The sequence below is a fragment of the Remersonia thermophila genome, chromosome 3, assembly GCF_042764415.1.
Source record: "Remersonia thermophila strain ATCC 22073 chromosome 3, whole genome shotgun sequence".
Classification (NCBI taxonomy): domain Eukaryota; kingdom Fungi; phylum Ascomycota; class Sordariomycetes; order Sordariales; family Chaetomiaceae; genus Remersonia; species Remersonia thermophila.
In genome coordinates, this window is record NC_092219.1 from 3315670 (window position 1) to 3342291 (window position 26622).

Sequence of the window (26622 nt, forward strand, 5' to 3'; positions counted from 1 at the left end):
CCAGGCCCATCTCAGACCTGACCGAGCCGGCCGTCGGTTCTGTGTTCCGATGTGCTGTGGCCGGGAGACGGACGGGTTGCGCGGCTCCAGATTTCTCTATGGATCCATCCTCATGGAAGAGCTATGATAGTCTCTCCCACGCGCGCTCGTGGTGCAAACGACCATCCAAGAAACCCGGGCTTTTCAAGACCTGGTCAGGCTGTACAATCTCGCTTGAGTTTTCCCTGATGCGGAAACGGGAAGAGGGAAACATGCCGGATGAGCATTCATGGTCGTTAAGGAATATCCGCCCCGTGAAGCCAGAGTTTGTACCAGAGGTGACGTTGCTGACCCGAGAAAGTGATGCCAGGGGCCCGTGCAAACTTTGGCAGCGGGATCCCCAGTAAGGTGCCTGCATAAGAGGGAGTATTGTTCAAATGAACGGTGAAGAGATGCTGCACCGCGGTAGGTGAATCGCTGGATCGGGCGGGTTCTCAGGAGTTTTCCCCTGGAACAAGGCATCCCAGTGAAGTCGATAGAGAGCTCCGCTCTGGCGCGACTCCAGCCACAACACGCTCTTGAGCCGGGTGAGGACATCATCCCAGGTGTTGAGCTGTAACGACGCCGCCACGTCCTTTGCTGCGTCACGGATCCAGGAGTACAGAGGGGTGCCGGCCGAGGCCGCCATCCCAACCGCGAGAAGCCAGACACACATCGAGGGATGGGTAATAGATGCTGTTGGCTCTAGTTGCTTTAGGTGACCGTCGAAATGACGGAGGATGCGGTTGAAGATTACTGCATGGGAAAAGTAGGTCGGCCCTTGGAGCATAAACATGAACAGGATAATGCCATAGCGAATTGCTTCCGCCAACGGCGTCGTTGGCCCCGTTGAAAGATCAGAACTGGTGAGCAAGAGACGGTGAATGACGAAGCAGGTTAAGTCGTGGAGGCGTGCGCTCGTGAGAGGCGTGTGGCTGGCCCGCCGGAAGACGCCATGGAGGCGGGTGAGAGTGTTGGCTGGTTCCCTGCCTATGTCGAGACCACCGGGCAACTCTGGGTGGTCATGGAGGGCGGCTGGGCTGAATAGCCACTCCGGGATGGGGGGTATTCCGGAGCCCGTTCCGGCATCGTCTTGGGTGTCGAACTGAGGGTGGCCCATGATGAGCATTGATACCCTTGCTGCCTGTCAGCCGCTTCTAGTGCGAAGGAAAACATGAGATACGGCGATCGACTCACCAGCTAACCATCCTCGCCGTTAGGGGACTGGTCTGGCGAACCTGGCTGATCCCGCCTCGCATGTCCACCAGCTTCTTCACTCCATTCACATGCATTTCGGCGACTTTGATGTTGCCCTTGCCAAACTAGGGGGTGGACCGTCAGCGGCGTCTTGACAGGGTCCAGATACATGAAAAGGAAAAAACGGGAAGTGCTCACTTCGATGGTTGCCAAGGTGATGACGGAGTTCATGGTGCCATCCTGCACAGCCAGCGCCGTGTCCTCCACCTTGCGCCTCAACAGGGCCACGGAGTCGGCCATGAGAAGCTCGGACGTGTGGAAGCCTTCTTGGGCGTGCATCTCCTCATCCAGACACGCCGTCTGGAGCGAGACGTTGAAGAGCGCCGGATCGCCGAGAGCGATGGGCCACCATGAGACCAGAAAGGGGTTCGTGGTGGCGTCGAGGTCAAGAGGGTAGTATTGAAAGGCGATCTTGTGCAGGACTGCTCTGGGGGGTCAGCGCAGGTCCTCCAAGGCGAGAGGAGGGCAAGGTGCATGGCCCTTACGCACAGCTGTGAATGAGGCGCTGGACGTGGTCTCGTGATAACCTCGTCGGAGGGTACGACTCAAAGGGATCGACTGGAGCGAACCTGTAGCAGCCCGTCAGGGCGTATGGCTGGCATGCCATGGGCCTGTTATGGAGGACTCCATTTGGAGTCGCAGGAGCCGTCGGCGCCGTGAGGGGCTCGTTGGCGTAGGCACACTGGATATTACGTTTGATGCAGCGGGAACAGCGGGGAGTGGCGAGGTCACAGCTGTGCTTGGACCTGGCGCACGCAGCACAAGACCTTCGAAGCGTGTGGCGCATTAGAGATGGGTGAATGACTTGCTTATTGTATTCCTGTGGTTCTGGCTTGGAGAGGGAGGGGGGGTGGAAGGGGGGGAGGAGGGGGGCCAAAAGAGGGTTCCCTCGATAGGTGAGATGTGTGATGATGAGACGGACGCGATGGGATTCGACGGGCTTTCCCCCCAACCGAGCGACTAAGGTATCTTGCGTAGGTAGATACAACCTGACTACCTACCTAGGTAGCTTCAGGGACCTATCGGGTGATCAGGGAATCTCCGTGGGGTTGATGTGGTGAGAGTGAGAGTGAGGTGGGTGGGAGTGCCAGGTTGGGTGAGATCTGACAGGCGCTGCGAGACCCGCCGATGGACCAAGATGATGCTGCATTCCACTGCGACGCAACGGCTCTCGGCGCCTAACTGCTTCAGGACTAGTCTCCGCCGCGATTGTGCAACCTGCGAGCCGGCCTCCCGGACGCTTTTTGGAAGGCAACTCAGGCTTGGCAGCCCGAACAAGGTAATACCTCAAGGTATCGATGTGCTGCAAGGACCGAACCATCTCTGATTCTACATAAGACTGGCCTACAGAAGCTAGTTACTCGGTAGTAATGACCTTCTTCTTCACCATCCCTTCACCTACTTCCCAATACCCTTCCCCGCCCTCACCACCTCCGTCTCCGAGACATACTGCCCCAGTCCCGTGTATCTCCACCGGGTGAAGTAAGCATCCGGGGTCCCCTTGGGGCAGTCAAGCCCGCTGCCGGCCCCGTTGCACGTCGCGTAGACGCCCAGCAAGGTACCCACAAACGACCCGGTGCCGCCGCTCAGAAGCTCCGCCGACGCCCGGCCCACCTCGATCCGGCTCGCCCGGTTGCCCGCCCGCGACGCCGAGAGGATGTACTCGGTCGGCTTCTCCATGGCGATCTCCAGCCGCACCGTTTCCGCCCGCCCCCACGACTTGGGGATCTTCCGCGTGGTCACCACCCCTGACGCGTTGAACCGCAGCGTCGGCTCGCCGTCCAGGCGCACCACGCCCAGGTGAATGTTGGCGTGCTGCGTCAGGAATGCCACGATGCCCGCCTCCTCGCCGTTCTTGCGGGGTGAGAAGGACAGGTCCACCTCGAAGCGAAACACGCTGTGGGTCTGCCGCCGGCCGATGAACGAGATGGCCCGGGCCGCGGGCTCGCTGCCTCCCGGCGCGCCTTCGAGGTCGTTGCGGCTCAGCCGGACCCGCAAGCCCTTTCCGCGCACGGCCGCGATGTGCCCTGGCCGCGGCACGCGCCAGTACACGAGGTTCTTGGGGATCGCGCCTCCGCCGGTGAAGTCGTAGGCATCCGGGTCCTCGTTGAACGGCCCGTCCCCCGGCACGTCGCGCGACCGCGGCGGCAGCGGCCAGCCCGACATCACCCCCCTCACGGGCTCCAGGATCGGCCATTCGCCCTCGCGCCACGTCACGGGGAAGAGCACCGTCTCGCGGCCCATGGGGTACGACTTGTACGCCGGGCCGGACCGCGTGGCAAGGCACATCCCCCACCAGTTCCCCTGCGCGTCCTGGAAGAGGTCCCCGTGCCCGACCGTCTGGAAGTACTCGTTGGTGCCGCGGTTCGTCAGGATCGGGTTCCCCTCGTACGGCTCGTAGGGGCCCGTGATGTTGCGCGCCCGCGCGATGGTGATGGCGTGGTCCTCGGCGGTCCCGCCCTCGGCGATCAAGAGGTAGTAGTACCCGTCGCGCTTGTAAATGTGCGGGCCCTCGGGCCAGACGCCGCCCGTGCCGTTCCAGAGCTCCACGGCGGGGGTCATCTCGCCGGTCTCGAGGTTCATTTCCTGCAGGATGATGCCCTGCGTCGCGACGTAGGCCTTGCCGTCGTCGTCCCAGAACAGGTCGGGGTCGATCTTGGGCGCGTGGAAGAAGACGGGGTCGCTCCACGCCTCGTCGCGGAACGGGTCGGTGGTTTTGAAGAGAACGCCGGCTTCCTTGCCCTCGACGCCCAGGTACTCGCAGATGACGTAGAAGACGCCTTCGCGGAACCGGATGGTCGCCGCGAACATGCCGTATTGCTGCTCCGTGGTGGCCCAGCTGTAGCCCGGGAGCTGAGACTCGCGGTTCCATGCGTGGCTTGCCAGACGCCAGTTGATGAGGTCGCGGGAGGCGTAGACAGGGAGGCCGGGGAAGGAGATGAAGGTGGACGTGACGCAGTAGAAGAGGCCTTCGACGTATATGCAGGACGGGTCGGAGTGCCAGCCGGGGAGCACGGGGTTGTGGAAGGTTGAGTTGGCCACGGCCGAGGTAGGGGCGGCGGCGGCCGTGCCGGGCATCGCCACCATGATGCCCTGGACCAGGGCCAGCGCCGGGTAGAGGAGACGGGTTAGCGACTTCATCGTGCTGCAAACCCACCCGTGGCTTTCGGGAATGGACCGGCGAGGTTGAGCCTGGCTGGCGATGGCAGTCAAGCGGGCATCTGCTCCCCTTTTTATTCTGCCGCGGCAGCAGCCGGCAGGGGGTTGGGATCTCGGCCCATGACCGCCTGGCGATGGCGACGGAATGGCATTCACCGGCGAGAGCTCGGCCGTCCGTTGGATCCGTACCCGGCTCAAATCAACACCGCATAACCATACATAGCCCGCGCGGGCAGGAACACGAACCACGAAGCGACACCGAGATAGAACGCCAGACGCGGGGCAGCGGGTATAGAGCTCACGGGCTCCGTCGACACGAAAGCTCCCTCCAATAGGATCGCCATGAAGGCCCATTCGGTTCTCTCGCACGGCGGAGGATATACCCGCCAGCCGGGTTGAGCACGCTCATCGAGCATGGTAGGTGGTAGTTCGAGACTCGCTTGCCGCTGGACGGTGTCATTGGCCGCGTCCCCTTGCACCGGCATGACCCGCGCCGCGCAGATCTGGTTGGAGCGCTTTTAATGTCGCCAGGTGAGGTGAGCCAAGGCCGGATCGGGGTGCGCAACGGGCTGAGGGATCGCTGCCGCTCAAGGCCCGGAGGAGCTTGCCGTACACGGCATGTCTTGAGAGCGTGGATCAGAGAGAATAAGGAGTCCGCACCATCAACAAATGCGCCCAAGGAGTGGTGGATGCAGCACATTGGAGCACTTCGGTGAAGCAATAAAACTACAAGAACGATCTCGTTGGAAGTCTTGGGAGTGGTTTGAATAAACAGAACTTCAGAAGAGGGGGACACACATCGAATATAATGCTGCGCTCAACTGACCTCTATGCTGCTTGACAGAGAGCGCGTTTGGGTATTTAAGTTTGTATACAGTCTGTACGAACCAAATCAGTCACTTTGGCGGAGTGGTTAACGCGCTGCCCTGCTAATCTACAGTTAGCATGTTAGGCAGTTCCTTCGGGAGCGTAGGTTCGAATCCTACAGGTGACGTTGTTTTTTCCTCTTTTCTTTTCCACCCTTCTGGGCGCCAACTTTTTACCGGAAAACATTGAACACCCTTTTTGCTCCATTCTCACGAAAAAAAAAAAAAAAATAAAAAATAAAAAAATAGGAAAGCAGATTGGTCGTTTTGGGTGCCACCGTTGGGATGTTTTTTTTCTGTTCTCTGGATCAAGAGGTCTGATGCGCAACCAGGATCCCCAGAAGCTGTCAGATCTGGTGGATGTGCATGCATTCCACTCCAACCCACCACCTTTGTAGATTCAGTGAGACCAGCGGAGCAGCAGACGGTACAGAGGACGGGACTGCCTGCCCGGGCCTCTTTCTATCCTCGCCTCCACGACGTTGCTGCACCTGTAGCACCGCCATATGGCGCCTTTGCCTACCTGGCGAACAATCTCCCTGGCACTCCTATATCAAGATTGGCAGGATGTAGGTGGTAAGACTGTAGTTGACCACTATTCCTTTGCATCTGGACAAGTTATGGTGCGGCTTGTTCCCAAATCAGGATTAATCAATTCGCCATGTAATGCCAGTTACTGATCCAAAGTATGCTATCCACTAGCTACGCCGTACTGATGCAGTCCAGTGTGCTGTATGTTGTTTTTCTCGAGCTCCAAGCCATCCGCCAACTCCATCCCATGACGCGCCATGACCAGCCAACCCAATGCAACCCGAAGGATCATGTGTACGGGTACCATAATGAAACATCTCTCATCCAGAACCTTTTCCCTTTCCCTTCTCATCGAGTGCGCCTCTTACGCAACCCGATCGTTATTGTTCCCCCCGACCGTGCTCGGGCTGCTCAGCGACCCCTCTTCTTCGTCCATCGTCTCATGCCGCAGCAGCTTCCTGCGAGACGCGTGTTCCTCGTCCTCATCGTCGCTCACGAGGCCGTCGAGCTCGAACTCGTTGGCGTCGCGAAGGTGCGCGGCGCTGACCGCCTGCGGCTGGCGGGCGCTGCCGTTGCGCGGCTGGGCGCGGTCGTAGACGTGGATGAGGACCATGACGAAGAGGAACATGACGGCGGCGACGCTGAAGAGCACGAGGATGAAGGCCACGGCGTCCATGCTCGAGGAGGCCATGAAGGCCATCTGCTCCTCGGTGGCGGACATAAAGAGGAAGCCGGCCGAGTAGAGGAGCTGGGAATCGCGTTAGCCGGGGGTGGTTGCGACGGAGCGGGGGAACGCATGCGGAAAGGGAGGGGAAGGGGAGGAGCGTACATAGACGGGAATGTACTGGAAGCTGTGCGTCTGGGTTTCGTCATGTTCGTCGATGGTGGGACGGTCGCGCAGGACAAAGGCGACCTCGATGATGCGCGCCAGGCCGGCGGCCATCAGGGTGTAGCCAAACATGGTGTGGGTCATGGCGCTGTACATGAGCTCCTGCGGGTGGGCGGACATGGCCCAGCCGGTGATGAGGATGACAAAGCCCGGGATGAAGTTGCGCTTGGGGTTGCCATCGCGGTCCTTGCTCAGCCAAATCCCCACCAGCCCCGCGCTCCACCAGATGATGCCCATGGTGGTGTGCTGCCAGTCGTTCTTGACCCAGTCGGTGCCCCAGCGGTGCTCGGTGAAGGTGTTGACGCAGCCCCAGGCAGCGATGACGGCGCTGTCAAAGAACTCCTGGCTGCGGCCCGTGCGGCGGAGCCACAGCTGGCCGACAAGCAGCAGGATGGTCAGGACGATGCCGTAGGCGATGAAAGCGCCGCCCATGATGAAGTGGGCCAGGCACTGGCCCAGGTGGTCGCCCTGGCAGAAGCCGAGGGCCGTGATGCCGCCGAACACCATCTGAACCCACGCGTAGAGGGGAAACGCCTTGCCGTTGATGCTGTGGGCAAGGCGGAGCGGGGGCCGGATGACGGCGTGGATGCCGCGCTCGAGGTGCAGCTTGAGGTAGATGCCCATGACCACTTGTCCGATCATGAGGAAGAAAAGAGGCGTCGCGGCCATGGCGTGGACGTTCTTGGGGTGGAATTGGCGGCCGCCGTGCAGGTGGCCGAGGGCGTACCCGATCAAGGCGATCGCGGTGCCAAGGGATTGTAGCGGGACATGCCATCGGTTCTTGATGATCTGTAGAGCAGAGCAGATTGTCAGCTCGATAAACCTTTTCTGGGCGGGACCATGTGTGCCGGCCGGGTTCCCACGCACCCCGAGAACCATGCCCAGAGGGAAGAGCACGCCAAAGGCGAGCATCTGCAGAAAGATGTGAATCCATAGGATCGTGTCCTGGAAACCGTCAGCCACCGTCGTGGTGTCGCGTGGTTCAAGCTGGGCTGGTTGGACGAACGAGCGGATCAACAGAGACGGTCATGCCCTCGGGGATCTTGTCGGTCTGGTGACCTTCGTGTGCGAACGCTGCGGGCAGGAATGCGGCCGTGGTAAGCAGCATCACCCCGAGGGGCGAGACCCGGAGAGGGAAAGCTGAGCGGGACGCTGCGCTTCCGCACCGGAGACCGAGGGCTGGCATGGTGCAGGGAGGGGGGGGACCGAGTACGCGGCCCGTTTTGACGTTGGGGGACGGGTCCGGGGCGGAAATCGACGGCGGGGGAGGCGCAGAAGCCTTGAGACCCAGGCCTTTTCGGCGGCTTGTGGTCGCTGCTGTGGACGGGCGCGATGGTTGGGTTTGTCCCACGGTGTAGACGTGTAAAGCAGAAGAAAGCACAGCAGCACTCAGGAGAGTGTCTACGGCGGTGGGCCGTAAGCGATTTGGTGCTGTCAAGCCGAGAAGTACGGATGTCTCGGGATTCCGAATCTAAGAACGACAGTCCAAGATATCATTGCCCGGAAAATGCACTGTGCCAAGACGGTCGCCATGTAAAGACGCGCCGGTGATTGGCTGTGCAGCTGTGTATAGTACGCAGTAAGTAGATCAGTGGGGCTCCGTCTCACGCTAGCGCCATTCCTTCCCAAGGACGAAGACAAGATGAAGGATGGACGTTACACCGTAGAGAACAGGCGTGTACTGTGGCATTCATGCGTCAGGAGATGGGATAAGGCACGGAGTTTTGGCGAACAATCTTGATCATCCGGATTGGCAGAAAACGTTGCGAAATGCGGCTGAGGAATGCACTTTGGAGTTGACTGGAGCAGAGCGAAAAGCAAAGCTGGTTTCGGACGTTGACTAACACAGCAAGTCCCGTTGTGTTATCGCAACCCTAACCCCGGTCGTCCCGCTCAGGTACCTTGTACATCGAGCGCCCAGCATGTGATACGAACCGACAAACAGGTAGTCTACCTTATCCAGCTGCCGAAATCATGCATGCGTTATCTCTCCCTGACCCATCTCACTTCCCCTCGGCCGCCAGCTTCATGTCCTCCTCCCACTCCTTCTGCACCAACTCGGCAAACGCATCGTCCTCCAGCAGCTTCCACGCCACGCGCGCCATGCCACGCCCGCAATCAATGGCGCGGGCCAGCGCGTCCTCGGTCCCCGCCGACGCCGCGAACCCGGGGGTGTGGTTCGACGCGCCGGCCGGCGACTCGATGCCAAACACGCCGTGGAACCCCGGGCACTCGTAGCAGACGTTGCCCATGTCGGTGCTCCCGGGCAGCACCTCGGCGGCGCCCGGCCCGTCGAGCGCCACCTTGCCCTCGCACCCGGCCTCCTCCATCGCCTCGACGTAGGCCTTGCAGATGGCCTTGCTCGGCCGCACGTCGGCGTACGAGTTGAGCGGCTCGTAGCGCACGGTGCAGCCCGTCGCGAGCGCCGCGCCGTCCATGCAGTTCTTGACCCGCTGCCACAGCGCCTCGGCCGTCGCCCGCGTGGCGCTCCGCACGTAGTACTCGAGCACGCAGTCCGCCGGGGTGACGTTGGGCCGGGTGCCGCCGGCGCGGATGACGCCGTGGATGCGCTCGTGCGGCCGGATCTGCTGGCGGAGCATGCTGACGCCGTTGTACGACAGGCACACGGCGTCGAGCGCGTTGACGCCGTCCCAGGGGGCGATGGCGGCGTGCGCCTCGCGGCCCTGGAAGAAGGCCCGCATCTTGACGTTGGCCAGCATGCGGATCTGGGCGATCCCGCGGACGCCGGGGGGCAGGAGGCGCGCGGAGCCCGGGTGCACCATGAGCGCGGCCGACGCGCCCTGGTACGCCCCGTTCTCGATCAGCTTGAGCTTGCCGCCGCCGCCCTCCTCGGCGGGGGTGCCCAGGAGGCGGAGGCGGCCGGGCCGGCCCGAGGCCTTGAGCGCCGCGGCGGCGCCGAGGAAGGCGGCGAACGAGGCCGACGAGATCAGGTTGTGCCCGCAGGCGTGGCCGATGCCCGGCAGGGCGTCGTACTCGGCGTTGAAGATGACGAGGCGCCCGCCGGAGCCGATCTCGGCGGAGAAGGCCGTCTCGAGGCCGTAGGCGTGGGGGGTGACGTTGAAGCCGAGGGACTGCAGAGCGGCCACGAAAGCGTCGTGGGCCTTGTGCTCTTCGTAAGCCAGCTCGGGGTTGTCGTGTATGTGCTTGTTGAGAGACGCGATCTCGGCATGACGCTGCCGGATCTCGTCGTCGATGGTGTTGTTCCGATGGGCCATGGTGATCGATGTTGTCGTTGTCGAACCGGGAGGGGGAGGTGGAAGCAGGTGGTGCACAAAGGGGAGATCTCGATGGGTGCGGCGACTGTTGCAGCTGGGCTTCACCTCTGTCCTTTTTCACTCGCAGGCCGAAGTACCCGATTCTTGCATCACCCTCGTTTCCCTGCCTCCATCCGCTCGGCGTGCCTGGCTTTGCAAGTTTGCGGACCCAGACCCGCGGCCGGCATTGCCTCTCCCGATGCGGTGGCGGGGCGGGGGAGCATCCGGTGGGGGCGTGCGGGCTGGTCCAGGCTGCGGCCCGCTTCGTGACAGGGTCCAGTAAAACTGTCAGAAACCCCCGAGGCATCTCGGTTCGGTGGGGACCGCGGATTGCCGCCCTCGGGACTGGACCTTTGCCCCAGCGTCGTGTTGGCATGCAACTATTGGCATGCTCACGACCAGGACACCCTGCTCGTGGTGACCGAGGCAGCTCCCGAGCCCGCCATGTTCACGGTCTGGAATGCCCCGACGCAAGCGAGGCCACGGCTGAATGCGGGAACCGCATGGCCCGGATATTGTCTAACAGTCCCCATGACGTCACGTTGCCAGCATCGAAAACGGACAGCCACCACAAGGTATCACGCCTGTAGCATATAGACCAACCGCTAGTTATCCACAACCCCAACGTTCCATTCAGGCCAAGCCGGGCTACAGATCCACCTTGAGCGCCACGGCCCCTTGCGACATGAACCCGGAAACAAACAACCACGCCTTCCTCTTGCCATCCTCCTCCTTCGGATCCAGCGCCACCAGCACCCCGCCGCTGGCGGTGCGCAGCCGCGTGCCGTCGTCGTCGAACAGCACGCGCTTCTCCCACCTGCCCGGCGCCACGGGCCGCATGTACGTCACCATCACCGGGTCCTTGGCAGCCGGGTCGCGCTGGTTCGCGGCGAGGTGGATGGCCCGCGAGACGCCCGTCTCGAGGAACCCGCTCCTGTCGTCGTCGGCGGTCGCGTAGGGGTCGGCAAAGTAGCTCGGGTTGTCGGCGACGTGGCTGATGTCGACCGACTCGACGACCGTGATGTTGCCGGCGGCGTCGCCCGCCGCCAGGAGCCGGCCGAGGTGCATGACCCCGCTGGCGGCGCTCGAGATGACGATCTCGTCCTCGGTGCGGCCGTGGCCGAGGCCGTTGGTGTTGTGCAGGCCGGTGAGGACGATGCGGGCGGTCACGCCGTCCGAGGGGTCCGCCGCCGCCTCCTTGACGGAGCCAAGCTGCAGGTGCACGATCTCTCCCCACGTAGAGCCGTAGTAGAGGTCCTCGATGGTGCGCATCAGGCCGTGGTCGCGGTGGCGGTGGTCGTTGCTCACGTAGATGGAGCTGGGGCTCCGCGCGAACACGTCGTTGGGCGTCCGGACCAGCGGGTGCCAGACAGAACGGAGGTGCTGGGCGGACGAAGAGCCGAGCACGTGGCGGAAGATCTCGAGCTGCGAACGGGCGCGCGGCCCCTTCTTTCCGCCGGGCTGGGTCTCGGGGAGGTGGTTGATGGCGATGATGTACACGGCTTTGCCGTCGGCGGCGTCAGGGTCAGCGATGACGTCGATTCCGTGCGTCACGAAGGCACCTTTGAAGCCTTCCAGCTGGAGCCTCTGCGATGTGAAGGTCTGCACGGGCCGGTTAGCCCGGGAACGTCGCCGGTCTTGCGTCCGCGTCACGCACCTTGGGATCGATGACGTGGATGGAGCCCTGGCTGCGGCCTCCCAGCTCGGGATCGTCAAAGTTGGCCAACGGAGGGAACCACCGGAAGCGGACGCTGGCGTCATCCTCGCAGGCCGTGAAGATGGTGCCGCTGGGGGCGTAGTAGTGGAGGTCCTCGCAGTGGACCGTGTCGGGAATAACGGTGACTTGGCCCTCGGCAACGGCTCCGGGGGGATACTTGCGGAAGACCCCGAGGACAACCACCGCCCTTTGGAGGTGGGGGCCAACCGAATACAGCAGGTAGGCGAGCAGCGCTCCGAGGAGCGAGACGGTCAACGATCTCATGGCGGCAGCGGATTCCCGTCTCCAGGGGCGGTTCATACAAGCATCCGATTGTCGAGGAGGGAAACGAAGCGTGAAAGATCGGCAGCAGGCGGCGGCGCCCGCTAATAACGCTCATCGCACCGGTAGGCACCCCGCCGGTCTGCACCACGCACGACATGAACCTCGGGCCGGGCCAAGGCATTGGGCACGGGGGGAAGCCATGGCACGTTGGGAGCTGCGGGGAAAGTTGGAGAACATTGGAGACGGGGGAGACGAAGCCAAGCATGGCTCCCTTGCGCTTAGGGCCCTGCGAAGCCACGTCAAAGCAAAACATTGTTCGGGGGTAGCTTTTCCATCTTAGACACCCATCCGCCGAGGGAGGCGCTCTTAGGAAGTCGTGAGATCCAATGGTAGCTATCTGCATTTGTCACATCGAGGTCCGGCTTCCGATGCGCGTCAACGAGGTCACCAGACGGTGAGGTCGCCGTCCTCTGTGCCAAGTAGTTAACTACCTTGTACGACGTACCTATTCGACGGGTAGCGATCCGTCGGGTCCACCCGGCAAACCTTGTGCACCCCTGCCGCGCCACGCCCGACGACCCTGATCCAGCAAAGGGTTGCTGCGTACCCACGAATAATTACTACGTATAACTACTGCTAGTACGCAGTACATACCTTTCGCGGCCCCACTTGGCAATCGGCCGATCCCGACATCCGACACCTGAGGTGATGCCCGGACCACCTCACTCAGGCCATCCACAAGCCTCAAAGCCTCAACAGCCGCCTTCCCCTTCACGCGACGGAACCTGTATATCCAAGGAGGGCTCAATCTTGAAGGTAGGAAATCCATTGTTTTTTTTTTTCTCAGCAACAAAACGACCATATATGGGCTCGATAACCCCTCCAAGCTTTGTGCCCCGGCCGCCCGCTGCTGCCCCGGCCCGAGATGATTCCTTGCCTTCTAGCCTAGGGGCCAGCGGCCCGCCCAACCCTCCGAACCGGCCCAACGAGCAGCTCGAGTCGCCGCTCTTTGGCATGCTCCCGGCCGAGCTGCGCGCCATGATATTCACCGAGCTGTTTGGTGGCCGACGTGTCCATCTCGAGTTCATGACGCACCCCAGCCGCGCCGACAAGGTGGGCAACCGTCGACGATGGCGCCACGGCGTCTGTGAGGATGACCCCTCCTCCGTCTCCTTCCGCCGCGTCGTGGCACGCCAGCATTACTGTCTCAACGTGTCACGCCGACGAGTGCTCGACATATCTATGCTGTTTACTTGCCGACGAGCGTGAGTCTTGTCTCTCTTTTGCGCTCTCTCTCCCTCTCTCTCTCTCTGGCGCGTCGCGCGCGCACGTTGCGGACGGATGTTAGGTCAACGTCCGTCCCCGCAGTCCCCACGCTAAACCAACCCCCATGGCCCCAGGCTTGTCGAATGCATCCCCATCCTGTACCAGCGCAACAGCTTTCTCATCATCAACACGGGCAGCCGCCGCCTGCCTGTTGACGACATCCGCAGCCTCCAGGCCAAGGTGCCCAAGCACTGGCCGCTCATCCAGTCGCTCGAGATCAAGTGGGAGGTGGCCCCCTTTGACCGCAACCAGGCGAGCATGGTCCCGCACTTTGGGGGGCGCGATGCCTACGAGGCCTTTTGGGATGCTCTCGCTGAGATGCCCGCCCTCACCCGCCTGCGCATTGCCCTGCTGATGCCGCGCTGGCTCCCGACCCTTTTGGCACCCTCCGCCGTCGATCTGAAGGACTCGTATCTGGGACCCATTGGCCGCCTCAAACACTTGCGTGTCTGCGAGGTTATCATGCCCAAGTCGTACATGCCCCTGTTTGGTGATGGAGAGTGCGACTCCTTTGTGGCGAGCCCAGGCGGGCTCCGCCATCGTATATTTTGGGTTGATGACCCGGGGAACCTGGCGACGGGGCCAGCCATGGCCAACATATTTCACCTGCTTCCCATAGCGCTGACCTGAAGGCAAAGTGCATCATCATCATCATCCTCATCATCATGGTTGCTCCCGTTCCTCCAGGATTCGAAGCAGGCATCCATCACCGATGGTCCTATGCCGTGAGGTATCACGTTGGCACTCAGGAGGTCTAGTTCCGCCTGCGTGAACAACCGAAATATCCAACCCGACCGAGGGCCTTGAGGCGTTTGCTGCGATGTAGGGATAAGGGATCAATGGAGCAAAAAAGCCGACCCCGAAACACCTACTGTGGAAGAAGCGCCTGCCGGAGGATACCAATCTCCAAAGCCCCCTCAACGCTCCTGTCTCCCACAGCAGCATTCTTGAGAATGCCTCCTTCGACATTCAGGTGGCACTCTTACAGATGAGCCCGCGCATTGAGCAGAAGTGGGTTCCTCCTTAAGACATCCTTTGGACATGGCTGACAGGCCTGCAAGTTCGCTGCTTCCCTTCTCGATAACGTGCTTGCAATCGATCCGAATGCCACAGTATCTACCGCTTCGCGCCCTACTCATCCACCGGCAGTGGCTGCAGCAGCGGTGGCGGCAGCGGCAGTTCGCCGCGCGCCCACCGCATGTGACCTGGCTGCTGAGCGGGAAAGCCAAGGAGAACGAGGAGCAGAAAAACGCCCGAGGGAGAAACAATGGGGATGCGACCTGGTTCCGTCGCAGAAGTCAATCATCGCACCCACCAAGTCACGGGCCCAGTCAAGATTTCACCGACAAGACTATTGTGGGGTTCGATGGTGATGGAGGATGGTGGACTATGCGCTGCATGCTGCCAATGTCTACTTCGATGCTGGGTGCATGCTATGTTATGGGATTGCTAGTTGTTGAAGAATCTTGTCGGCGATGTGAGACAATCAAGCTCTCTCTCTGTTGACTCTTGATGTTTGCTGCTTGCGACCTTCAGGGGCTGGCTGGCTTGGATCAGCTGGTTGCCAGCTGTTCCATTCGCCTTGGCGGTCCGGATCTCGTTGCCGCCGGCAATTCAGACCCACTAAAATTTCCAGCGCCAAGGTCGAACAACATCCTCTGAACAAGCCATCAAACCATCCCTCCTGCCACCCCTTTGGATGAGGCCATGTCCCACCGTTGAACTGTTTGGACGACCAATGCCCCCTCTTTACGACTAGTTACCTGCTTCCCCGGCCAATCTTTGAACCGACCAGGCCTCCAACGCCCCTCTCTCCCAAGAACCCTGGACGACTGAACGACCAAAAAACGGAACCCCCCCCCCCCCTATACCAACATCGGCCAGCCGGTTGACCGAGACTTTCCCACCGGGGCACGCGAACATTCAAGAACCGAACGGCCGAAAAGAGGCCAGGGCAGCAAACAGCCCTTTTAAACACAGAGCAACAAGGAGGAAAAGAAAACAAAAATGTCGTCCGTCAAGAACCCCAACTTCCTCTCCAAGAACCGCCTCTCTGCCCGCGCGGCCAAGCGCAAGAAGCAGCGCCAAAAGGCCGCCGAGCGGAACCGCCTGATGAAGCTCCCGGGCGGCGAGGAGCTGGCCAAGGACGTGAAACGGGGCGCCAGGCCCGGGCTGCTACCCACCAGCGGGCCGCGCGCGGCCATCAGCAAAAAGAAGCAGAGGAAGCTGGAGAAGATGAGGGGGTATGCCTTGAAGAGGAAGCTGGAGCAGGGGCTGATTGGGGAGGAGATGGCGGTGGATGGTAGGTTGCTTTTCTTCTTTTTTTTTTTTCTATTTTTTCTCTGTTTTGGATTGGGAAGGCAACAATGCCCCATGCGACGGTGCTAACATCCGCGACTCGCAGATGTCCCTCAGGACGGCAAGGGAAAGCAGCAAGACAAGGAGCAGGATGTGCAAGGCGGGGATGCTGCCGAGATGGACATTGAGTGAAGGGGCCAGCGGCCGATGAGCTTCTTGGATATATACCCTATCCCCCCGAGGAACAGATCAAGCAAGCAAAGGGTGAGCTGAGGAGGATATGGCAAACTTCCAAGCAACCCGGCGGGCTGAGGTCAGTTTTAACGATGGCACGCCCACGGGTTCGGCCTGGCTTGGAGAGCGCGGGAGGGTTACAGAAAGATGCCATCGATCAAACGACTACGGCACAGCCATCGTTGCCGTGAAACCCCTCCCGCGTCGGTGATCTTCGAGCCCATTACGCCCCGCCATCCATGGCATGGATGGGCGGGCTTGGTGAAATGAAGACTGGGAAGAGGAGGAAGAGATCACCGAGATGCGACGCGCTGGAGAGATTTGCACGAGGCCACCACAAAGCAGCACCACAAAGCTAGCATTACGCAACTACGATGTTGTAAATAGGCAGGCAAAGTAAAAACTCTAAATTGAACCACCAACCCACACGCCCATGGCCTTTTTCTTGGCTTAACGAGACAAGAGCAGAACAAAGCAAAACCAACCCTGGGTTGTTCCTCCCCACGCCATGTTCCGTTATTTACAAGAGGACCATGGACGCGCCGACGGCCATGGCGACGACGACGTACATGCCAACGGCAAGCTCGCCGAGCATGAGGCCGCCGCGGGCCGGGCCAAAAGCAACGCCGGCGTTCTCGCTCTCCTCGGGGCCATCCTCGCCGGTCGAGGTAGCGGCAGCCTCGTTCACAGCGCTGGCGCTGGCGAGCAGAGTCGCGCACTTGCCCTCAGCCTGGCCGGAGCCGCCAACGAGGGTGGCCTTGCCGCCAAAGTCGCAAGCGCTCGGATCGCTGTTCTGGAGCTGGTAGTACTGGTCGAGGACGAAGGCGAGCTGCTCGCGGGCATTGCACATGCTGTAGGCGCCGTAGACGCCAGTGGTGGCATTCCCGCTGATGCCGACGCAGGCCTCGGGAGCCGCGCCGCAGATGTAGTTGAAGATCTCGCCGTAATCCTTGACTTTGAGGCTGTCGGCAGGGACGCAGGCAGCGGCCGAGTACATGCAGTCGCAGGTCTCGCGGTCGGGCTTGGGAGGAAGGACCGAGCCCGTGACCTTCCAGTGCTCGTCGATGGGCGGGCACGGCTGGGGGCTGTTGGTAGGGGTGTAGGCGCTCATGGAGGTGGACGAGGGGTTGACGGAGGCCATGGCAGTCTTGAGAGTATCAAAGTTCTTCATCGTCTTGGCCGTGTTGCCCTTCATCTCAACGAGACCTGAAAGCGGGAGGTTGTCAGGAAATTGGCATCATAACGATACGAAGGGAAGAAAAAGCTCACCATAGTCGTTCGCCTCCTGGTGGAACATGTAGACGATGCCGCCAGAGAAGACGTCGGTCATCTCGTCCGAGTACAGGGCCTTGGTCTCCTCCCAGATACGGCCATCGGCGCCGTTGGGCAGGTTGCAGCCGTACTCGGCAAAGAAGACGGGGACAGAGTAGTTCTGGAAGAACTCGACCTGCTTGTCGAAGCCCGACAGGGACATGCTGCTCTTGCCGCACCACGAGTAGATGTTGTAGCCCCAGTAGTCAATCGAGTCCTCCTCGGGACCGCAGTTGAAGTAGTGGGAGCTCTGGATGCGGATATCGGGGTCATCGTTGGCGGCGTAGCCGACGCCCATCCAGCGGTCAAAGTTGTCATTGATGTAGGCCTTGGTATCGCGCACGGCAGCCTTGACGTAGGCCGACGCGGGGGTGTTGGTCCTGTTGTTCGACACCTCGTTGCCAGCGAAGAAGCCAATGACGTTGCTGTACTTGCTCAGGCTCTTGACGACCGCCGTGTAGCGCTCATACAGCTCGACGTTCCACTTGGGGTCGTCACGATTGATGGAGAGCGCGGGCTCGCTCAGGTCACTGATGACGTAGATGCCAGCCTCGTCAAGCAGCTTCATGCACTCATCGTGGTCGGCATCGGGGTCGATGGCATAGGTACGAATGGTGTTGGTGCGGAGCGCCTTAAGGAGAGGAACGTCGCGCTTGCAGGCCTCGGGATTGGCGAGCGGATCGGCGTACTTGACGTTGCTCGCGCTGGTGCTGGTGCTGGTACCAGGAGCGCCATACTCCTGCTGGTAGGCGATGCCGTTCATGAAGAACTGGGTGCCGTTCTCGTAGAAGAACTTGGTACCCTTCATGACGATGGGAGGGAGAGCGGCCGAGGCCTGCCCCAGGAGGAGCGAGGCCGACAGGAGGGACGCAGACGCGGTGCGCATGGTGAAGGTGTGCTTTGCGATTAGAGGTTTCTGTCAATAGAGCGGTTCCAAGTTCGAGTCTTCAGTTGGAGGTTTCGGATTGTCGTGTAGACGTGGACGCGGTCGTTGGCCAAGACGCGCAAAGTGAGACAAGGAGCGAGCAGAAAAAGAAAAAAAGAAATCTTCAAAAAGCGATCAGTGTCAACGAGTGTCAGGAATAGAAGGCTGTGCAAACCTGCACCGGTTGCAGCACCCTTCGTTGTGAATTACAAAATGGACTAGAGAGTTGCCCAAGATGAGAGAGAAGTCGGAAGGGGATGGGGGTTCAAGAAGGCGAACAAGATGAGAGTCAGGAGAACGGGGGATGCACGCTAACTTAAAAAGAGACCCGGCGACGAACCGCTGCTCCTCATGAACCCTGCCGGCTGGGTCGGGACGAAACTGTTTGTGGAAAGGCAATGTCCAATCATGAGCGCTAGCGCAGCCGTTCGCACGGGGTACCGTCTCCACCGCATGCCTGCAGAAGGGGCGGCCACAAGCGCGAGATGAGAATGCGACATTCGTCAGGGGGAAACGCTCCGGGGGCCTGCGCTTGTGGAACAACACAGCCTGAGCCACTTAGCAGCACCGCGCGAGGATTGGCTTCCTTCTGATCTTGCCCTGCAGTAACGTACACTACTGCGTAGAGACTGGGAGAACACAACGACTCGTCCGCCGAAAAAAAATTCTTGAGTTGCCGGCCACCTCTGGTCTGGTCGGCCTCCTGTCCATTCCTTTCAGAGCACCTAGGCAAGAGGCGAGCTGAAAGCTGCACCAAAGCAGCCATTTCTGGGTGGCCATCTTCCGTCCGAGTCCGCAATCTGCAATCCCTGGCCAATCGACAGGGCATCCGGGGTTGGCTGACCGCTCAGAATGCCCAGGTCTCGCCCAGAGGATGCCCAGCTGGAGCGAAATTGAGTAGCGGCATGGATAAGTTCTCGGCCTGGACTTCCAAGCAACAAGACAATTTCCAGACCCCCCCCCTCTCTCTCTCCCCAGGCCCCTCTCGCTCATTCGGCCTCTGATTGCTGGCTTCTGGCTGCTGGCTTGAGCGGCTCGGTGGATCGGCCGAGTGCCGCCGTTGCGCAGACGCCATGGAGCTTCTGGGGCAACACGACATGAACATGGAAATCTCGTATGGCATTCCCACGCAGATCGGGAGATGGGCCGCAATAATATGCCGAGCATGCAACGCTGTTTGACTGCTGCTTCAGAACCTGGGCTTGGCTCCGGCGTTCCGCGGCATGCACCTGGCTGGGCAGATGTCCGGTCCGGGGAATGCATGACCTTGGACAAACAGTTTGGTTTGAGGACCTCAGCGACCGACAGTCACCGCCCCTTGGGAACCCTGTTGCGCCATGCCAACTTCTCTTGCCGATGGATCGGTTTTCACTTGTCCTGTTCTTGGCCCTCCCCCCGAGTTGGCTTGGCCATGTCCCGTTCTGCCGTCCACTTGGGCAGCGGTCCTCAACGGCAAAATGTCCATTCGTCGCCTCCTCTTGGCGCTGTCGGACATGTCGGACCTGCAGGGATACCCTTCTCCACTGTCAGGTTATCGGTGTCAGGTGCATCCAGTCGAACCTTCCCAGTTGGTGGCAGATGGTTTCAAGGTGTTCTTGGAAGGGACGGGGTATCCTTGTCGTGTGTCGTCGGGTCCGCCAGAAGCTGGGCAACAGGGTTGAAGAAGAGAGGAGAGGAGCGGAGAGGAGAGGAGATGGACTTGGCGCTGAACAAAGGATACGGGGGTTTACGCACCTTCTTTCTTCAACTTTGCCACAAACGGGCTCACTATCTGGGAAGGCGAGGGGGCTCATTAGTAAACGTCCCACGCGTAGCCATACAAGATCAAACAACAAAGTGAACGGCCGGTAGATGCATCTCAGATTGGATGTTTGTCGATCCTGGTGCGAGGCACTCTGTGGCTTAATTTGACGCAAAACGAAAAGGTTTGGTTCATCATAGCATCGGGGGGCTGGATCAAGGGGAGGACATGAATCTGTGCTCTATACCTACCGGTACACAGTGGGACGCCATCGTCTTGGCCTCTCGATCAAGAAAGTGAGGCTGCTGCATGTCACCGTCGGCGGTTGTTGAAAGGACGACATCAAGGAGGGGGGGGGGGGGGGGGGTCCTGAAGAAAAGCAAGATTAGTAGACATCTAGTCCTGATGGCGATGGCAACCCTGGTGAGCGAGCGCAGTTGAATGGCGGCCTCGAATCAGCCATTTCAGTCTTGCCATCGTCTCCACGGGGGATTAGTTAGGAGACTCGGCGAGTCTCCGTCCCCGATTCCGTGCAAGAAGCTCCAACCAACGCAAACAATAGTCATCCTCCTCGGGCCAAACCCTACCAAAAAACACAAGAAATAGGCAAGATGCTCACCTTTGCCATCTGCGAACTGGCACACGAGGATGGCTCGATCCACGCCCTCTCGTGCCCCTACCACATTGGTGGAACTTTGATACGCGAGCATCTCAGAGACGAACCGATAGTCAGCGCAGTCCAGAATCGGCCTGTGTGATCCAGGAGACTATGAGTCACGGATGACGGCCCAAAGACTCAGATCAACTCTCGTCAGTTGGCAGCATGTGATGGGGAGTTCCCAGGCTCAGATGGATTCTAAGCATTTTGTCATCATATGATGCCGCCATCCTGTGATAAGTGAAACGGAAAACTGGCGTACCTTTTCTCATTAGGGGAAGGGTCGTTCTGACGTTAGAAGTTTTGGGCGACAAATCCTGAGAGCATCATAGGTCAGCAGGCGTCATGGTCGTCGAAATTGTGGAAGATGCTTCGCGGCCGTTGCGACATATCAGATCGAGCAGTTCTATTGGATATCATGGCCTTTTCGGGCTCAAATGGATATTACGGAAATATTGATCATCATTATCGCGGGGAATATCGCCATCACCTCAGGAAGTGGCGCTCAAGGGGGGAGAAGGCTCACCTTCATCCACAGGGAACTAGATCTCGAGGAAAGCGAAGGCATTCTCCAAGAGTTTCTGGGAGAATCATCTTCACAAGTCAGCACATACCATGGTGGCCAAAACAGCGGGGATATAATGGCGGTTAGCGGGTGCTCATGGCTCAGAGCAAGAGGGATGATTTGTGCATCAGGGCCTTTGCAGGCTCACAGCAAGGCTGAAATCAATGATCATCATTGTCGCGAGGAGGGTCGTGGTGAACTTTGAGGAGGGGGTAAACTCGCCTTCGTTCGCGGTGAGATGGGCTCCAGGTCAACCCAAGGCATCCAGGTTGAAGATTCTGGGGGAGAACTTTATAAGTCAGTAGATGTCAAGACCACTTAAGGATGAAGGGAGTTGACGACGGGGAGGAGGTTGGCTCAGAGGGAGAGCCCTCCTAATTTCATGGACTTGGGCATTACCACCAGCTTCAAATGAAGCACAAAATTCATCATTGCCAGGCCAGATGGTGTTGTTAAATGAATAAGACTCACATTGGCATTTTCAAAGGTATGCTCGCTGCATGGCCCTCGGACAAGCCCCTGAGAGAAGTCAACTATCAGCAGGGCTCCGGAATGACCAAAGACAGGAGGAAAACATGACGACGTAGGGCATTGTCAGAACATGAAGGCTTCAGCTCATCGCCGTAGTGTTCCAGAGGCTCGAGAGAATGTCGTCTTTCATCATGATATTGCCGAACCGGAGGGGAATGAAAAGGGGGAGAGCATGCCTTGGTTGTTTACCTGGTGGTCCTGGTGAAAGGCTCAGAAGTTAGCCAATGTCATGACGAAGAGAATCGACAAATCCACGCAGACCCAAACCCGCAGTGTCAGAGAAATGAGTACATATCTGTGTTCTTGTCATTGCCTGGGATCTCCAGGCTCAGACCAACAACAAATAGAATTTCATCATCCCAGCGCTGGACAGAGGGAAGATTGGAGGGGTTCTTGAGCATACCTTCAGCGTTTCTCTCTTAACCGTGACTTGTCTATACAGCGTAGTGACACAACTGAGCCTTGAAGAGAGACAGATGTGAGCATCTTGATATTCTGGGGACCAGAGGAACCACATAAACACCAGGGGCTGACACAAGAATCAGAACAATGAGAAGCTTGTTGTCGGTGATTACCATGTGGCGAATCCCAGGCTCCCCCCGAGGAAGATGCTTCATCATTGTCGCGAAAACAGAGAGGAACGAAAGGGGAGGCTTGCCTTTGTATTCAAAAGAAAGTCGCAGGGGCCGGTATGGTTGACACTAACGAGACGGCAACGGTCAGCAAACGTCATTCTGGCGGCCTTCACCTCGAGGAAAAGAGTCATGGCAACCGGGGTGCGTCTTCAGATCAAGAGAACCAGGCTTTTGTGCATCGTTCATTCCCTGGGTGTAGGTTCCCAGGCTCAGAACAGACTCGATGTTTTGGCTTGTCATCATGGACGCGCCGGACCGGACAGAGAATCAAGGAGGGTTGGAGACTTGCCTTCGAAGTCTGCGGGCGTGGTCCCCATGTTCAGGGCATGATCCGATATGTCTCCTGGGTAAACTCAGCGATCAGCCAACGGCCATATCCAGAGCGACACAAGTTGTAATTGGACTCAGCAGCGGCCGGAAAATGTCAGATCAACTGTGGTTGTGTTTCTCATCACCGCCTAGCACGTGCCAGGCTCGAGTCGATGAGGATTGTTTGTCATCATTGTATGCCGCCAACTGGTGTCTGGAAAAGGGGGGGGGAGGGGGGGGGACGGGGCTGCTTGCCTTAATAGCTTTGGCTCTTGCTTGCGTGTTAGAAGCGGCGCTGTACTGTACGTTCCTGAGCCTGAACTGTGAGCAAAGGTGTGACCGTCGTGGTAGGGTTGCGATCGCCCGGGGTGAAGAGAGGTTGGGGAAGAGATATGAAGCTTGCCTAAGTGACTGTCGATGCCACATGGGCCAAACCGGACCATGCCAGATCTCCATGAGATTTCGTCCAACAGGTTTCTAGGGTGACTTCAACGGTTAGCATGGATATCAGGGCGAATCAAGCAGCGGGTGAAGTCTCTGGTTGGCCAGGGAAGTCTCAGAACAAGCGCACTACTAAGTGGGTCATCAACGCCCTCGAGGAACAGATCCCGGGCTCAAAGTGATGTTCGACTGTATCATCATGACAGACCAAAGTGACTCAAGGGAGGGGAAGGGGCGGGATACGTGCCTATGCCATGTCGAAAGCTCAGCCCTGAGCTGAGCTGGGTCAACTTGAACCGTCTATGCATAGTCTGGCGCTTTGCAAGGCACGGCGTGGAAATCTTCTATGAGATCCTCAGTTAGTAGGGTCCAGAAGCGATTGATCGCGGAAGTGAGAGGTCACGGTCAAAACGCTGCCTCAGAGTAAAAGTCTGGTTGATCATCATCATCTCGGACCGGATCATTGGACTTTTCGTCTTCGGTTCAGACCATTGTCTTGTTTCATCATCGGCGCGCTGAAATGAGACAAGTAAGAGAGAAGGATTGACTTGCCTGAGCTGGCATCGGCCTGGGATGGGAGACTTGTAAGCTCCCTAATCCCCTATGTCGTATGTGCGGAGCTCCTGGAGAGAGAGGGCTGGTTAGCAGACTATCGATGGACCTCGACTCCGCGTAGCAAGTGACTCGATGACCGAGGAGGATCAGAAAAAACCGAACGATGGAGGTGTTTTCAGTGCCTTCATGAAGGCTCATTTTAACCTGCTGTTTTCATCATGACCGGGCCAAGCAATGGCAAGCCGCCAGAGGATCAGGGGATGACTTGCGTGAGCTCTCGCTGGACTTCGCTCTCATCTTGGACCAGGTGTGTATTCTTGATGGGCGGCGATGATGATATCCAACAGTTGCCGGCGCTCGATCGACGACTCTCGGAAGAGGGAACTGGATGTTTGGCCCATATTAGCAGACGAAACGCTCCAAGGAATAAAAGGACGGAAGTGACGAATGAGAGGTCATCGCTCAGACACCGCCTATAGCTTGTAGTTAAGTAGTTTTCATTGACCAACACTCGAAGTCGAATGTGGTGCTCGTCAATACCGGTCTCCTCATGGCAGGAGACGGTCAGACAGGAGGGGAGTAACACTTGCCTGTCGTCGGTCGGACACCAAACTGATCGAGGCAGCTTTGATGTTCTGTTCGAACTTGACGATGATGATCTCGTCAAGACAGGTGGCTCGAAGGCCCGTGGTAGCAGAGAAAGAGGAGAAAGGTGAGAAAGGGAGGAGGACTGACTAGGAGCCGGTCGTCCTCGATGAGGTTTCATGGCCGACCGACTCCGCGAGCGGAGCCGAGACGACGATGAGGATAAGCAAAGAGAAAAAAGCAAGCTACAAATAGAAAGAAAAAGAGGGAAAACAAATACCATGGTGATAAGCCAGAGCCGAAATCCTGGGGTGCCCGACGGTGGGTGGTGTTGGTGGTGGAAGAGAAGAAGATGACGAGGAAAGATGGGACTTCCAGAAGAGCGAAAAGAAGATATAGACAGCCGAGGAAGGCAAAGAAGAAGCGAATCTTCCAAATGTTGAGCTCGCAGACAATAGAAATATCGCTGGAGAATAAATCAAGGCGGCTGGCGACAAACATCTCGGCGGCGACTCACGGTCTGATCACCAAAGGCGGCGAATAGCGCGGTTCCGTGGAGATATTTCTTCAGGGCACACATTCCGCAGGATTCCGCGGTCCAGATTCCTCAAGAAATACAGAAAGAAAACAATATGAACAGAAGATTTCAGGTTTGAAGAGTCAGGCGCGGGTCCAGCGCCCGTTTAGGCCGTCAGCCCGGTCGTCCCGGCGATGTCGTCGATGGGGCGAGCCCTGCAGCTCGAGCAGCGCTAGCACCGCAGCCTGGATCTCGTCCAGGAGCCTTCCAGCTTAGCGCCATAGTCATAGGCCACGGAAACTGGACGTTGGCGTCGACAGCGCGGAGTGATGAGGTCATAAGAGGATCGCGTAGATTCAGGGGGCCATTCAGGGGTAACACAATTCTTTGGCAGATTCGGCGGAATGTATGTTCAGGCTAGCTCAACCGTCACGAGAGAGGACACCGGAACGTATCTGAGACTCTGGGTTACTTATAGGAGGGTTACGATAGTCAATGTGTTGGGAGATGGGTGATGCAAACTTCAACAGGATGTATTTGTGAACGACTTGAAGGTAAGCGGATAGCAGTGCTGCTGGTTGTGCAACCCATTTGACACCAAGGACAGCTTACAAACGACGACGAAATTGCAAAGTAACGGCCTCGCCAGGGCGTAGGGCTTTTCCATGCATGGATGTTCAGAAACAGAATCGTCGCTGCCAACTTGTTTACAGAAAGACCATAGTTCGTTGTCGTCATCACGCAGCGCCTGGGGCTCACCCCTGGTTGTCAAAGTCTCCTTGACCGTGACCCGTCCCTACGGAGGGGAGCCGAGCAAGAAGCACTTTCGGAGAGGGCATAGGAAATGCGACAGACAATGACTGGAAGTCAAGGCTTCCAGAATGGTAGTTGCTGATAAATGACTGCCTTGGCCCCCAAGGAGGTTCGACGCAGCTGGACGAGATCGTCGATGGAAAGAGTTCTGATCCTGCTGTTCCAGCAAAGAAATCTCACATAGAGATGCTCAAGCACAGTATTTCATTTAGGAAATAGGTTACCTGAATAAAAGGAGCATAGGTGGTGCTGCTTGGTACTCAGCCCACCTAGGTCGTTAGGGTATGAGCTTAGACATGACCTTCATAGGCGGCGGCTGCTCAGACCAGGCCTATTGTTCAACCCAGGCACCCAGCATGCGTCGACAGCGGCTCATTATATGCCAAAAAAAAAAAAAAAAAGGAAAAGAAACGATCATCAGAACAGCCAAGTACATAGCTTTCCCGACCTTGAGGCAACGATTGTAGCCGACTCAAACGTTGCCATGGTTGGTGGACTGTGGCGATCTTCTACAATGAGAGTTGTCCCTGATCTCAAAGTCGTTGCTGCCGCATTGCCATGTGGTTACTGGCATTGATCTGCCCAAGGCCCCTTGTTCTAAACCACCAGTGGCACGCAAGCGTTCCCAGCTTGTTCTTTGAGACTCACCAGCCATGACCAAATTGTTCTCCCAGTGGCTTTGGAAACCTCAGGGGTTGCCTAAGTCAGCTCACGATCAAAGCATAGATCTCATTTTCAAGGAAGCGGAGCAAATTTCTCGCCATAGAATAGGTACTGTGGGCCAGTCGATGTTGGTGGCATTGATTGCGATTGACCAGCGACTCCCAATACCATCCTTGAGGGTGGATGCACAATATATTGTGTTTTCTCATCTCGCAGCCAAGCGTAGGGGATCCAGGTGTAATAGTTGTTTATCGTCAACGGCTAGGTAACTATACGTTGCCCGAGAAACCGCAGGTCGAGGGTGATGCCAACCGCCAAGACGGGCCATTTTCCTGGGTGCAAGCTGACCTCGTTGTTATAAGATAGTCCGAGCTCTGTTTGCATTGCTTTGCGTGTCCTGATGAGAGATCTGGGCCAGCAGCGAAGCATAATTACCTGTCGCCAAGCACGCAGCCGGGAAACCTATCGGGGACGAACAAGGAGCTGGCTGTCTCAGCGCCAAGCCAGGCGGCTAGTGCAGTCGGTCCGACGTCATGGGT

The 26622-nt window shown here is 58.5% G+C and overlaps 8 protein-coding genes and 1 non-coding gene across 9 annotated transcripts; 3 read left to right on the top strand and 6 right to left on the bottom strand.

Moving 5' to 3' along the window:
- Nucleotides 1-412: 412 nt before the first annotated feature.
- Nucleotides 413-2062, bottom strand: VTJ83DRAFT_3759 (uncharacterized protein; the record flags this gene model as incomplete). Its single annotated transcript, XM_071010172.1, has 4 exons — nucleotides 413-1154; nucleotides 1216-1340; nucleotides 1414-1697; nucleotides 1765-2062. 4 exons carry the CDS (start codon nucleotides 2060-2062, stop codon nucleotides 413-415), a joined length of 1449 nt encoding a protein of 482 aa, XP_070867637.1.
- A 611-nt stretch (nucleotides 2063-2673) lies between these two features.
- VTJ83DRAFT_3760 (uncharacterized protein) lies at nucleotides 2674-4416 on the bottom strand (the record flags this gene model as incomplete). The annotated part of the gene is made up of 1 exon (XM_071010174.1): nucleotides 2674-4416. The coding sequence occupies one exon, from the start codon at nucleotides 4414-4416 to the stop codon at nucleotides 2674-2676; it is 1743 nt and encodes a 580-aa protein (XP_070867638.1).
- A 913-nt stretch (nucleotides 4417-5329) lies between these two features.
- Nucleotides 5330-5428, top strand: VTJ83DRAFT_t65. Its single transcript has one exon. It is a non-coding gene; the product is annotated as a tRNA-Ser (tRNA).
- Nucleotides 5429-6195: 767 nt separating this feature from the next.
- VTJ83DRAFT_3761 (uncharacterized protein) lies at nucleotides 6196-7906 on the bottom strand (the record flags this gene model as incomplete). The annotated part of the gene is made up of 4 exons (XM_071010175.1): nucleotides 6196-6579; nucleotides 6661-7509; nucleotides 7588-7665; nucleotides 7727-7906. The coding sequence occupies 4 exons, from the start codon at nucleotides 7904-7906 to the stop codon at nucleotides 6196-6198; spliced, it is 1491 nt and encodes a 496-aa protein (XP_070867639.1).
- Nucleotides 7907-8723: 817 nt separating this feature from the next.
- Nucleotides 8724-9956, bottom strand: VTJ83DRAFT_3762 (uncharacterized protein; the record flags this gene model as incomplete). Its single annotated transcript, XM_071010176.1, has 1 exon — nucleotides 8724-9956. One exon carries the CDS (start codon nucleotides 9954-9956, stop codon nucleotides 8724-8726), a length of 1233 nt encoding a protein of 410 aa, XP_070867640.1.
- Nucleotides 9957-10643: 687 nt separating this feature from the next.
- Nucleotides 10644-12012, bottom strand: VTJ83DRAFT_3763 (uncharacterized protein; the record flags this gene model as incomplete). The annotated part of the gene is made up of 2 exons (XM_071010177.1): nucleotides 10644-11597; nucleotides 11653-12012. 2 exons carry the CDS (start codon nucleotides 12010-12012, stop codon nucleotides 10644-10646), a joined length of 1314 nt encoding a protein of 437 aa, XP_070867641.1.
- An 828-nt stretch (nucleotides 12013-12840) lies between these two features.
- On the top strand, nucleotides 12841-13932 carry VTJ83DRAFT_3764 (uncharacterized protein; the record flags this gene model as incomplete). The annotated part of the gene is made up of 2 exons (XM_071010178.1): nucleotides 12841-13241; nucleotides 13377-13932. The coding sequence occupies 2 exons, from the start codon at nucleotides 12841-12843 to the stop codon at nucleotides 13930-13932; spliced, it is 957 nt and encodes a 318-aa protein (XP_070867642.1).
- Nucleotides 13933-15309: 1377 nt separating this feature from the next.
- On the top strand, nucleotides 15310-15792 carry VTJ83DRAFT_3765 (uncharacterized protein; the record flags this gene model as incomplete). The annotated part of the gene is made up of 2 exons (XM_071010179.1): nucleotides 15310-15604; nucleotides 15707-15792. The coding sequence occupies 2 exons, from the start codon at nucleotides 15310-15312 to the stop codon at nucleotides 15790-15792; spliced, it is 381 nt and encodes a 126-aa protein (XP_070867643.1).
- Nucleotides 15793-16354: 562 nt separating this feature from the next.
- Nucleotides 16355-18031, bottom strand: VTJ83DRAFT_3766 (uncharacterized protein; the record flags this gene model as incomplete). Its single annotated transcript, XM_071010180.1, has 2 exons — nucleotides 16355-17040; nucleotides 17104-18031. The coding sequence occupies 2 exons, from the start codon at nucleotides 18029-18031 to the stop codon at nucleotides 16355-16357; spliced, it is 1614 nt and encodes a 537-aa protein (XP_070867644.1).
- Between the last annotated feature and the right edge of the window lie 8591 nt (nucleotides 18032-26622).